The sequence below is a fragment of the Hemitrygon akajei genome, chromosome 15 (genome assembly GCF_048418815.1).
Source record: "Hemitrygon akajei chromosome 15, sHemAka1.3, whole genome shotgun sequence".
Classification (NCBI taxonomy): Eukaryota; Metazoa; Chordata; class Chondrichthyes; order Myliobatiformes; family Dasyatidae; genus Hemitrygon; species Hemitrygon akajei.
Genome location: NC_133138.1, coordinates 61,533,642 through 61,547,514, shown reverse-complemented (window position 1 = coordinate 61,547,514; position 13,873 = coordinate 61,533,642). Strand labels below are relative to the sequence as shown.

The window sequence follows — 13,873 nt, the reverse complement described above, 5'->3', positions numbered from 1 at the left end:
AAATACAACCAGTGTTACAATAGACTTACAATTGTAAAAAAAAACTTGATGACAGAGCCGGAATTGGTATAAAATTATTTCCAGAGGCTTCACTATGACATCAGATTAAGGGATGGTGTTACGAATGTGCCACAACTCTGAGGGGCCGAAGGGTACAAAGTAGCCCCCTCCTTTGTGAAAATCACAAGATCGCTATTAATTCGGGTCTGGGACCCAGGAAATGAGAGAGAGACGTCCAGAATACACAGGTTTGGAATGTGTGTCCTGGCCTCCGAAAGGCGGAACCATTGATAACGGCCATTGTCTCTTGGAGACGGAATTGTGTATTGAGTACTGTACTATTCATTGAAGCCCTCAGGGAATGACCAGAGTGGGCTGGTTGAGGGATTGCATCATCCCAACCTGATTGACATCTGAGACCCCGTGAGTAAGGATAAAAGAGGGTCTGGGGAACAACCCCTTTAGACACACCAGGAGAAACGTATGAGACCGGTGTGGACTTGTGTGTGTCCGTCCTTGCCCGGATGACAAGTCTTCCACGGAACGGCCTCGCTAAAGGACGAATACGGATCAAGGAAAGCTGGCAAGTTTCAAAAATCTGTCTCTCTCTCCAACCAAAAAAGCTGCAGCCTGAATGAACTGATTGACTTTTATATTTCCATCAGACAATACATTATCCCCTTGACAACGATAGAGCTTATTTCTTATTGATTATTATTATACCTGCACTTTTAGATTTAGTATTGATGACGTATATTATCTGTATGTTTGCATTAATATTATTTTTGTGTATTTTTACTAATAAATACTGTTAAAAATAGTATCATCAGACTTCAACGGACCTCTCTATCTTTGCTGGTAAGTGACCCAGTTACGGGGTTTGTAACAATGGGAACTGGAGAGGGATTAGGGAAAGTAAAATATAGAACATAGAACAGTATAGAACAGGAACAGGCCCTTTAGCACGCAGTGTTACATGACTACATCATGCCAGTATCTTTCCATTTCCTGCACATTCTTGTGCCTGTGCAAGAGCCCCTTGAACAGTCCTATCATATTTACTTGCACCACCACTGCAGGCAGTGCTTTCCAGCCACTCATCCACCCTCTGCGGAAAAAATCTGCCTCGTGTGTCTCCTTTGAACTTACTCCCCCTCATCCTAAATGCAAGCCCTCTGATATTTGATATTTCAACCATGGGGAAAAGAGACAGGCTGTCTATCCTAACTACTCTACTCATAATCTTATAATCCTCTATCAGATCTCCCTTCAGCCCCTGCGCTTCAGAGAAAACACTCCTAGTTTGATCAACGTTTTATTATAGCTCATGCCCTCTTATCCAGGCAGCATCCTGGTAAACCTCTTCTGTAATATCTCCAAAGTCTTGACATTCTTCTTATAATGGAGTGACCGGAACTGAATGTAATATTCCGGATGTGGTCTAAAAGTGTAGAAAAACAAGTAATTGAGAAATGAACTTTACTAGCCCATGGACACTCATTTATGATCTTAGCAAACCTACATCTCATAGTTTGTACTCAGTGCCAGCCATTAAATCATGATAGCCACAGACTGCGTGCCACTCACAGAGCAAGGTGGGATATAATTGGCACCTGTTAGGAATTTGGCAGTGGAGAACCTGCCTATACAGACCTGTGGTTACGTTCTTATTCCCAAGCTGTAGATAATACATGCACACACCTCTTGCTTCACTGCCTTAAATCACCATCTTCCTATCACTGTGCATTTTTCCTTCCAGATAGCAAAGAAATAACACAGCACCAAATAGTAATAAAAGGGTGATTGAAAAGGTTGCAAAGATAAAGGAACGCAGCTATTCAGCGAAACACTCCCATTTGCTGAGAGCTTTTGTATTTGGAGTTTAACCTGCAGGATATGCATGAGGCAGCAGTGAAGAGGCCCATAGCCAGAGGTGGGTGGAGGGAGCAGAGGGTGAAAGGAGAGGCAGTGCTAGCTCCAGAAGGCAAACACCTTTTATGGGACAGCCTCAAGGACAAGGATATATGCAAAGTGAAAAGCTGAACACATTGCCAGCCCTTCCAAAAAATCTTTGTGTGTTGATAAGGAACATGGGAAAGTCCAATGTCAACTTTGTACATGAATTAACTCAGAGCTTGGAACCTATCCATCCAACATGGAAATGATAGACAGCTCCATTCAACCACAGCCAGCTTTAGAGCAATATCTAATGGCATACAAGTTGCAGTTGCATTCAAAAAGGGATTTCAGGTCCTAACAATAGAGCATGTATGATTAGATTCTCCAAATGATCGTTAAGGATCCTGGGACCTCTCTGCAGCAACAATAAATTTCTTGTTACAGAAATAAGTGGTAAACTCTGATTTATTGAAAAGCTCTCCAGCTCTGGCTTGAAGTAAAATCCAAGTCTGGAGCTGATATGTTTTGGGAAAATTAACATCTGATTTTTGAGATGTGGCCGCAGTGAATATCCCAGTGTGGCTTCCTTACTGAATTGTTGCTGCTTGTTTGCTTAAGACCTTTATGTGTGTCTGTTTCCTGCCAATCGTGATCTTCTTGGCTCTCCACCTATTATTTCTGTCATGCAACATTCTGTACAGAATGGCCACGAAGTGACCATGTTTCTGTTAATGGTTATTACAGATGATCTGAAGTGAAGCCAGTTTCCATTAGCTCCTAGTACATCACCTCCTAGAGAGTCCAGCAACTCCGAAGAACTGTAGAAGCACCAAATTCTGATTGGATCTGAACAGAACTGAGAAGAACCAACCTGAAAGTACCTGATGATCCTGTTCATTCTTTTGTCATCTCTCCCCTCATGCTCCGGGTACTGACATCTCCAATGTTATTTACCATCCTTGGTCACTCCCAGACTAAGGCCCTGGATTCTCACCTCCCTGATCAGCCTCCCACCGAGGCTCTGACTAGCTTGTGTGAGCCCAGGTTAAGGGACTCCTGACCTACATGATTCCAAACTCTTCCTACAAATCTCACATTGATCCCCTACTCCCCAATTAAGGCTCAAATTCATGATCTGAAATCCGCGCCCCAGGCTCCAGCCCCAAAACACCTCTCCCCCATTGGGCTTCCATTCACTGATTTTGTTCCATATGAGGGCAATTTGCCCACCTGAACCCCATCCATCTCAGAAAATGCATCATTCAGGACTCAACCGGTGCTCTGTAACACCTAATCACAACCCCAGGTTTGCTAGGGACTTATTCATGCAAAAGATGTCAGACCTATTCAGTAAAGTCATATGCCTTGAATATATAGCTATGGAATATTGCTGTTGCAAACCTGATTTTGAAAAAAAGTAGTCATTGGTGTAGTTCACAACTCCTTGGCCTATCTTTTCTGGAACAGAATCATTTTTGACCTCTCATGTTACCTTGAGGAATCTCAGTCTAATTAGTTGAAAAGTCACAAGGCAGATGAATTAGACCTGTTAATGAGGGAACTGCATGGGAAATGAACTTGAATAACCTTGGATTGCTGCTGTAATTCCCAAAATTCCTCTGAGTTTTCTTGGCATGGATCTATTCCTTCACCACTGTTGTATTGGACTGTATAATTGTTGCTTTATTTGTCATTTAAATTTCTTATGCCTGCTTGTGTTTTATGTGGTTACCAGCGTATATGTGGGTGTTCCGAGTGTTTCATAATGGTTATGGTTCTTTGTGTTCTGAAAACTTCCTGAGTGTGGAATTATTTGAATACACTAGATTGGTTAGCTCTTATCTACAAATTTGAATTGGATGTCTCTTATCTATGGATATTCAATAGAATTAACAAACTAGTATGAGGAGCAGAGCACACAGACCCTGGCTCTTTCTCTTTTGTTCTTTCCTGCCATTGCTACTAGATTCTTGCAACTCTCTTTCCACAATCCCTTTGTTTACTCTGCGCTTAATAAAGCAATTGTGAGCAACAAGTTTTATGTCTCATCCTTGACTTCGGAAAGAAACTCGGATCAAAAACTTCAGAATCCAACAATTTTGGTGTAGTTGACAAGGATGGTTGCACAGATTTAAGGACTCGGAAGAATCCCAGATGAAGTGGAAATTTTCAGCACACAAGCGTAAAAGGAAGGCTTCAGATCACCCTATAGTGAAAACATAAGAATGATGGAAGCTATTATACATTGCTGTTCTTTAAAAAAAAATCTGAAAAAATCAGAAGAGCTCTGAATTTAATATTGTGGTCAAATTAAATTAGTACAAGCTATTAGAGTACTAAGAAATCTTTGAAGATTTTGGCGTGATTTCCAACAAAATTTTGATTGCAAGATTGCAATCCAATAACATTGTGAGAGAGCAGTCGAAGTGATTAACCATATACATAAGTTAAGTCTTACATAAGATTGAATTAAGACAATGGTCAAAGTCATGAAACCAACTACACAATCTCTAGTTAAGTGTAACTGAGTGTTTGAGCTCTTACCTGAATACAACATCTCGGTTTGATAAGATCAATAAAAAAATTGATAAAATATACTACAATGTTAAGTATATTAAGAAGGCATGTGATAAGAAGGCATTGTTGGTATGAGTGATCTAACTGCTTGGGCTCTTCTGAGAACTTCTTCATTTGATGTGTGTGTAGTCCATGATATTTTTAACATTCTCCTGTAGAACCATAGTTCAGCTGCTTCTAGTCTCTTTTCCATTGCTGGGGAAATGGTCCAGCATTCACTTCCATAAGTCAGGATAGAATGATGTAGCACTGCAGTATTCTGTTTGTAGTGTACATGCTCATCTTTCTGTCTGTTAATATGGTCTTCATTTTCTGGAAAGCTTCTTTCGCCATTGCTATTCTGTATTTGATCTCTGTGTCACACCTGCCGTCACTTGTTATTTGGCTGACTCAGGAACAAAACTTCAGCAACTACTCACTATAGTGGCAGTAGAAAGTAATCGCAGAGGCCTCTCAATCAACACCAAGAAGACAGAAAGCGTGGTCATCTCTAGAAAGACAAACAATGTGTGATCAAGATCGGAAATACAAATGTCAGAAATAACTCACACCATGAGTCTCAGCAAACTGCAAAGCGGCAAAGCTTTATTTTTCACGAGTCTGCAGAGTCGGACCCAAAACTGCTCCAGCAGTATTGAGCCCAGAGCATTACATTTCATTTCCTTTTATACAGTTTCAAGTAGGTTATCACGTGTCCCTCAGTTGCTGTATCATTCCTACAATTATTCATAGTCAGCTCCACTCTCCCCCTCCCCACAGGCTTGTACATTTCGGGGGTCACATACACATTTTCTCATATCCTCTGTCCTTGGAGTTAGCCATCCGCAGAGCCATGTCTGCCAAGTTTTCAAACACTCATCGGCCTTGGAGTTAGCCACAAGAGTACAGCTTATCTCCATCTGTTTCATCCACCTCCGCTCTCAGCTCCTAGCTTAATGACTCCTTTTTAGTTCTTCATGATTACCACAAGGTACAGATTGTACCTATACAGTTTTGCAAGAATCTTATATCCTTATTTAGCAATGTGTCAGCATATGTTTTGTAAGCTTAGATCTTAGCACAGTCTAACCTTAACCCTTTCACTTCTTACAATTCCACCCTTTTTCTTTTTAGAGTGTGCTAAGGATTTGTCCAGGGATTCCACTCTTCCAGTTCTCTGCCTCGTTGCAACAGCATTTTAGCCGGGTCAGCTGGGTTCCCTGGCTGCATTACCTGTACTACTACTCGCGTTATTAATGCTCTCAAGCAGGGTATTAAGCATGGTAATATGATTATCATTATGAGTATTCCGCCAAATATTAACAGGGCTATTCGCCACCAGCTTCCTCCCAGCAGACTATCCAGCCAACTCAGGTTCCCTAAGGATCTCCAAGTTTGTACTGGCACATGGGCCAACTTCCGAATTTTGTCGGATATTTTCAACACTGCCTTTCCATTATCATTTATCTTTAGGCAACAGTTTGTCAGATTGAACTTTCCACAGACCCCTCCCTCGGAGGCCAATAGGTAATCCAATGCTAATCGATTTTGGTATATGGCTGTTCTCATCTGGCTTTGCTGCTCAGCCAGCAATTCCAGAGCCAATGCGGTTTGGTTGGTGATCACCTCTACTACAGCTTGTAGGCGTATTATTCGATTTAACATATATACCGGGGTTCGGTAACCCCATGACCCATCCTGGGCCCAAGTTGCTGGTCCGTAATATTCAATGATGCGTGCTGGAGGCCACTCGTCGCCCCATTCTCCCACCTTTATCTCCCGCTTCTCCCTTCTCAGTGAGTCAAATAACTTGATTCCCAATTCCCTATCTTCATCCTGGGGTAGGAGGAAGAACTCTGGCCTTATAAGGCCTAAGAAACAAACTCCTCCCCATCCTTTCGGCAATTTGGTGTATGCCTGATTCCCACAAATCCAGAACAGACCTTCTGGAACAAATCCTCCTTTCTTTGCTTTCCGCCAGGCTTTCCAAACACTGGGAATTCCTTCGTACGGGTTATGCCCACTGCAATTCCAGATTCCCGAATTGTTTCCCATAGCCGTACAATTGTCCTTTGCCCCTTTAGTTATGTACCAAGTCGGCTCCTCGGGCCACCAAGTGGCATTATTTTTTGTTTTAGCCATCTTTATACTCTGACATGGGCTTTCTCCTACTTTCACCTTCCCTTTTCTTTCTACACATACTTGTCCTTCCGGATAGTTTGTTAACTTCCATTCTTGCGTCCTCCCAGTCCTTTTCTTATCCCAATCATGAGCCAATAGCTCCCACACACTCAAACTCTCACCTATCCATGGCCATTGCTCGCTCATGTGGGGTCCCCCACAAACCCAACAGTCACTTACATTTAAACTTGTAGCTATTCGAGTTGCTAAGTCTATAAACAGGTTTTCCTTCATTTCCGGTCTTGTTTTTCCATAGGTTCCCCATCCTTCTCTGACTCCACCAAACTCTGCCCTTCCTTTTTCTTTCCTTTCACATATCCATTCTGTCTCAGGGCATGTACTTTCTTGTACACTCCAACTTCTCCCTTCTCCTTTTTCTTCTCTCACTGATCCACCGGGGTATCCCCTGTTCTTTCTCAGGGTATATTTTATTCCTCCCTCTTCACATTCCTCTTTTTCTTTTCCATAACATTGGTCATTTACATGTGAATGTGACACAAGGGCCCCGGGTCGTTCTTTTCCTTTCTCCAAAACTCGGTTCCTACACTTGTCACATTTCCCTTCTATTTTTCCCACATACAGAATTAAATATATTACAGTCAATAATGTAACAGTCCACATTGAGTTCATTTTTGTTGCCTTTTCAGTTTCACCACCAACGGTTCTTCACTGGGAACACAGGTCCACTCCGTGTGTCCCTCAGGCTTAACTGGTCCCTTTATTCTGGATGCGTGGGTCCACCCTTTCTCTTTTGTTCGTACGGCCGCCTCGGTGGTTAACAGGACCTGGAAAGGGCCTTCCCACTGTGGTTGTAACTTCTCCGGCTTCCAGGTCCGTACCAGAACCCAATCTCCAGGCACGATCTGATGTAAAGCAAAGTCGAGCGGCGGAGTCTGGGCCAAAAGACCCTTCTTCCGCAGTTCTGCAAAGGAACGAGATAGTGCCAGTAAATAGTTCCTTATAAAAATATCACCCCCTTGTAGCGTGGGGTACCCTTCTACCTTATTCCAATACGGGAGTCCAAACAGCATTTCATAGGGGGAGATTCCTATATCCTTCCTGGGTGCTGTTCGGATTCTTAACAGGGCGATGGGGAGACACTTAGTCCAGGGTAACTTGGTTTCTAGCATTAATTTGGTCAATTGCGCCTTTAAGGTACTGTTCATCCTTTCCACCCGTCCCGAACTCTGGGGATGCCACGGGGTATGGTATTTCCATTGGATACTCAATGCATCACAAATCAACTGGTGCGTCTTGGAGGCAAAGTGTGTCCCTCTGTCCGAGTCTATGGACCCCATGATCCCATATCTGGGGATTATGTTTTCTAGTAGTATTCGGGCTACTGTAGGCGCATCGGCCTTTGTGGTCGGGTATGCTTCCACCCAGTGGGTAAAATGATCCACTATTACTAACAGGTACTTCCATCTCTGCACTGAGGGTAGTTCGGTAAAGTCGATCTGGACTCTATGGAACGGTCTCATGGCCAGTGGCTGGCCACCTCTTGGAGTGGATCGCATCACTTTCTTGTTTATCCGCTGGCACGTCGGACATCCAGTTATCTCTTGCTGGGCCAGTGTGTATATTCCTTTGCATACATAGTCCCTCAGAATTGTGTCGCACATGGCCTGTACTCCCCAGTGGGTTTGATGGTGCAACTGTTGGAGGATGTTGCGGGTTACTTCCTTATTTAGTACCTGTCTCCCATCCGGGACCGTCCATTTACCATCAGTGTCTTTTCGGGCTCCTAGTTGGTTCATGCTATCAATCTCTATTTGGGTAAACATAGGTTGTTTAGTAAGTCCTTCCCTCACTGGTATCAAGGTCAGGAGTTGGATCGGGTCTTCAACGGCTGCTCGTTTGGCCTCCCCATCGGCTAGACGGTTCCCTACTGCTTCAGGTGTTGATCCTTTTTGGTGTCCGGGTACATGTACTACCGCAATCTCATTTGGTAGGGCCAGGGCTTCCAATGTCATACTTATCATTTGCTCGTGTGCCAGTCCCTTTCCTCTGGCCGTTATCAGTCCTCTTTCTTTCCATATCTTCCCAAAGGTATGTACTATCCCATAGGCGTACTTAGAGTCAGTGTATATTGTTCCGATCCTCTTCTCCAATATCCTCAGAGCCCTCTGGAGTGCGTATAATTCGCATGACTGGGCCGACCAGTTTCCCGGTAATCTCCCGGACTCCACTATTCTTTCAGTCTCTCCGTCAATGATGGCATATCCGCTGTGCCGTACTCCATCAATACATCGTGAGGATCCATCTATATACAATTCCTGTCCTTCTCCCAGGGGAACTTCCTGTAAGTCCTCCCGGCTCTTTGTTTGCAAGTCCAACAATTCAATACAGTCGTGTTCTGACTCCTTTTCTTCTAGTCCTCCATAGAGGAACTGGGCTGGGTTGCAACTGGAATCCTTTGCGAAGTTTAGGTCTTCTCCGGTCATCAGTATAGTTTCGTACTTTAGAATGCGGGAGTCAGTGAGCCACCGATGTGCCTTCTGGGCTAGTAGGGTGCTGACCGAGTGGGGAGAATGCACTGTGATCTTCCCTCCAAAGGTTAGTTTCCGGGCTTCCTCTACCAATACCGCTGTCGCTGCCACTGCTTGGATACAGGTGGGCCATCCACGCGATACCGGGTCTAACATTTTTGACAGGAAAGCCACGGGTTGCCGCTTTCCTCCTCTTAGTTGGGTGAGTACCCCCTTGGGCCATTCCTTCGGCATTGTTGACGTACAGCTGGAATGGTTTTTCCAGGGCTGGCAAGACTAACACCGGAGCACGGATCAATTGCCCCTTGATATAGTTGAATTTTTGCTCCTCTTCCTTTGTCCATTTTACTGTTTGCTCATCTTGCCCGAGTTTATCATACAGAAATTTCACCAGGGGAGTATAATTCTCAATCCAGATTCGACAATACCCCACTAACCCCAGGAACTGTCGTATCTCCTTCTTGGTACGAGGTAGCGACATCCCTGTTATTCCAGCTATCCTTTCTGGGGTAATGCTTCGCTGTCCCTTACTGACCCGGTGTCCCAGATACCTTACTTCCTTTTCCACGAATTGTAACTTTTTCTTGGAAACCCGTAGCCCCTTTTTCCCTAGGAAGTTCAGTAATCTGATGGTATCTTCCTGCACCCCTTTCTGTGTTGGCCCGGATAGTAATAAATCATCCACATACTGTAGCAGTTGGTTCTCTGGAGCACATTGGAATTCCGCTAGTACTTGCTCCAAGACCTGCCCGAATAGGTTAGGTGACTCAGTGAATCCTTGCGGCAGGACCGTCCATCTGAGTTGTCTTTTCCGCCCTGTTGTAGGATTTTCCCATTCAAACGCAAACATGTCCCGACTGCTTTCTTCTAGCGGGCAACTCCAGAAAGCATCTTTTAGATCTATTACACTGAACCATTCATGGTCAGGGGAGATTTTACTCATCAGGGTGTACGGGTTGGGTACTACCGGGTATCGGGTCTGGACTACTGCATTTAGACCCCGCAGGTCTTGTACCATCCGATAAGTCTCGTCCGGCTTTCGCACCGGGAGGATGGGGGTATTATATGGCGACATACATTCTTCCAGCAGTCCATCTGCGATCAGCCCTTCAATTACCGGCTGCAGCCCTTTTCTTCCTTCCATCGCAATGGGATACTGCTTCCTCCTTACTGGGCGACCGTCCGGTAGCAAGGTGATCTGTAGAGGGCTGATGTTCAATCCTCCCCTATTTCCCTCTCTATACCACACCTCAGGCTCTATTTTCTGGTCGTCCTCTTCTTTTAATGCGAATAATTTTACTATTATTTCTCCATTGATCGGCACTGTTCCAATGCCCAGTTGCACTTGCAGGTCCCTTCCTAATAGGTTGAATCCTGCCGAGGGCAGCAGGAGAAGGTCTTGCCTTGTTGCCCTATCTTCATATCCGACTTCCACATTGTCCACAATGGACACTTGTATCGTTTTTCCTCCGATACCGGATACCTTCATTACTCTTGTTCCTGTTCGGGCGCCGGGAGGTATCTGGATTACACTGGATCTTTCAGCACCCGAATCTACCATAAAGGTTGTATCTGACCCTTGGGGGCCTAATTTCAGATTTACCAGGGGTTCCTGTCGATAGTTTCTTCTCCCCAAGGGTAGGAACCCCCGACCCCCCTAGTCTTCGTCCTCCATCATGGCATATGACCTGACCTCTCGCCGATACTTAGGACATTCCCGTTTAAAATGTCCTTCCTCGTTACAGTGGAAGCATCTTAGAGTCCTTCGCGTTTTCCTTCCTGGTTCTTGGCCATTGCCTCGGTCTGACCACGTTCCCCTCTTTTCCCTGTTTTCTGTGGTTACTTGCCGTACTGTCTGAACCATTATCCTAGCGGTATTTTTCTGTTTCTCCTCGTCTCTTCTTACAAACACCTTCTGCGCTTCTCGCAGTAATTCACTCAAGGGTTTTGAATTCCAGTCCTCTATCTTCTCTAGTTTCTTCCGAATGTCTGGCCAGGCTTTCGATACAAATTCTACCCTAATTAACTGTTGTCCCACCTCTGTCTCCGGGTCTACCCCCGCATATTGTTGCATATTTTTCCGAATTCTATCCAGGAAGTCAGTTGGGGTCTCATCGGGGTTCTGGTGGCTTCCAAATGCCTTATTGAAATTATGACCCTTGGGGACCGCTTGTCTTATTCCCTTTATCAGGAATTCCCTCATGTCTCTCATGTTTCCTCGTCCTTCAGGAGTCTGTTTGTTCCAGTTTGGCTCCGTGAGGGGAAACTTAGGTGCCCCTTCGGTAGTCTTTTCTTTCTCCCACATAACTATAGCCGCTTGTCTTATCATTTGTCTCTCTTGGGTTGAGAATAACGTCCCCATGATGGAATACATTTCATCCCAGGTGTATATATTAGGCCCGAGGAACTGATCCAACTGTTCAGCCAGTCCCATCGGATCTTCCAGGAGGTTCTTCATTTCTTTTTTAAAGGTTCTTACCTCAGTGCTGGTCAGGGGAACATTCACATACCCCGTTCCCCCATCAGGTCCACTCATCGGGACCTCCCTTAAGGGGCATAACTTGGGCTCCTCTTCCTTTTTCACCCGTTGTCGTGTCCGGGAGCGCGTCATAATAAAGGGGGGTCCTGATTGTGGTGGATTCCCTTCCTCCCACTTCTTCCTTTCTTTTTCTAACCACTCATCGTATTCCTCTTTTCGTTTTTCTTCTTCTTCCGCCCATTCTTCCCGTTCTTTTTCCTTTTCAGCCTCCGCCTCCCGTGCCGGATCGTCCGGTTGGAGGGGGGCAGAGGGAGCCGCCTCCGGTTGTTCAGGCCGGGGCACGTAAGGCGGAGGTAAATGATTCAATACTTCCCAAGGAGGTTTCTCCTTGTTCTTTGTTTCCAATTTGTAACTTCTGGCTGAGTCTCCTGGCCCCGAAACCCAGCAAGAGGCGTATTCACTTTCTTCTTCTTTTACATTTGGCTTAGAGTTTACATATATGTTTAAGGCCTGTCTAACCCAATCCTCATCTGACCCAAATGGTGGCCACCATACCGAGGACCCTTTTATTGGCTGTTTGGACCATAATTTGCAATATTCTACCATTCTCTTTTTCTGCTTTCCCTTTGTTCGTCCATATCCCCATCCTGCAAACATTCTACCGAGGGGGCTATCAGGAGGTACCTTCGGGAACAAACCCGAACTCTCCGGCTCCTCTTCCTTTGAGCTTCCCCCTCCCATTATTCCCTTCCCGGCCCGGTTCTTTTTACTCTAGGTGTCGTCACACCTAGTTTACCCGGTCACACCCACCTAGATCTCAGTTAGCTAGTCTCACTTACCCGGTGTGCCGTAGAACCGTCTCCTTTCCTCCCTGCTTTGCCGCCTTGCGCTGTCCGGATCTCACTCGCTCAAGCCGTTTCAGACGACGAGCAAGGAATCAGGGACTGCCGAACTCGGCAGGGTGCACCTTCTCCGATGTCCTTCCTCTCGCCCTCCACGACCGGAGTGGGGATCCCGGACGAGCCCCCAGCTGTCAGAAATAACTCACACCATGAGTCTCAGCAAACTGCAAAGCGGCAAAGCTTTATTTTTCACGAGTCTGCAGAGTCGGACCCAAAACTGCTCCAGCAGTATTGAGCCCAGAGCATTACATTTCATTTCCTTTTATACAGTTTCAAGTAGGTTATCACGTGTCCCTCAGTTGCTGTATCATTCCTACAATTATTCATAGTCAGCTCCACTCTCCCCCTCCCCACAGGCTTGTACATTTCGGGGGTCACATACACATTTTCTCATATCCTCTGTCCTTGGAGTTAGCCATCCGCAGAGCCATGTCTGCCAAGTTTTCAAACACTCATCGGCCTTGGAGTTAGCCACAAGAGTACAGCTTATCTCCATCTGTTTCATCCACCTCCGCTCTCAGCTCCTAGCTTAATGACTCCTTTTTAGTTCTTCATGATTACCACAAGGTACAGATTGTACCTATACAGTTTTGCAAGAATCTTATATCCTTATTTAGCAATGTGTCAGCATATGTTTTGTAAGCTTAGATCTTAGCACAGTCTAACCTTAACCCTTTCACTTCTTACAACAAACATCAAACAAGTCAACAAATTCAGATATCTTGGCAGCTAAATAACAAGTGATAGCAGGTGCAACACAGATATCATCAAACAATATCTGACGAAAAATTGTGAGGAAGGAATATCATAGCCTGCGGCTCTTCCTATGGTTTTCTGTAGCATTAGAGCAACCCCAAACATGAAAACTAAACCGAGTCCATTCAAGGTAATAATAGGGCATCTTAGGTCACTGCTGGGAGCTCTTGATCTCAAGAAGGCTGATATACACATTGGGGCAGATAGTTTAGTTAACTATTTTGTGAAATTAACACAAGCTCTTCAGTCCAGTCTGTTTCTCAACAGGTTTCTGCCACTTGGAGTGATCCAACAGAAGGAGGCCTCACCCTGATTCCTGGTAAGTGGATTCTGAATAAGAAACTGCATAATGAACTATTGGGAGCTCAGTGAGAAGGTCCTTATCAAATGTTGTTAATTACTAACATGGCAGTAAAAGTAGAAGGTAAAAGTAAGTGGATATGTGCCAGCGACTACAATCGAGGTAATGTGGACAGCAAGCACTGTGTTTAATGTGCTACTAACCTCCTTCTCAGTGTCTACACTGCTGGGCTACAGTCAGCAAATCACTGACCAGCCAGAGGACTTCAGAGTCGACAACTACTGGACATTATGAAGTTAATTCTAATATT

At 44.9% G+C, this 13,873-nt stretch overlaps 1 protein-coding gene across 1 annotated transcript; it reads right to left on the bottom strand.

The window, feature by feature from the left end:
• Nucleotides 1-5,039: 5,039 nt before the first annotated feature.
• LOC140739396 (endogenous retrovirus group 3 member 1 Env polyprotein-like) lies at nucleotides 5,040-13,187 on the bottom strand. Its single transcript, XM_073067668.1, has 2 exons — nucleotides 12,444-13,187; nucleotides 5,040-7,558 (listed from the first exon to the last, which is right to left on the bottom strand). Exon 2 carries the CDS (start codon nucleotides 7,264-7,266, stop codon nucleotides 5,596-5,598), a length of 1,671 nt encoding a protein of 556 aa, XP_072923769.1. The 5' UTR covers nucleotides 7,267-7,558; nucleotides 12,444-13,187; the 3' UTR covers nucleotides 5,040-5,595.
• Between the last annotated feature and the right edge of the window lie 686 nt (nucleotides 13,188-13,873).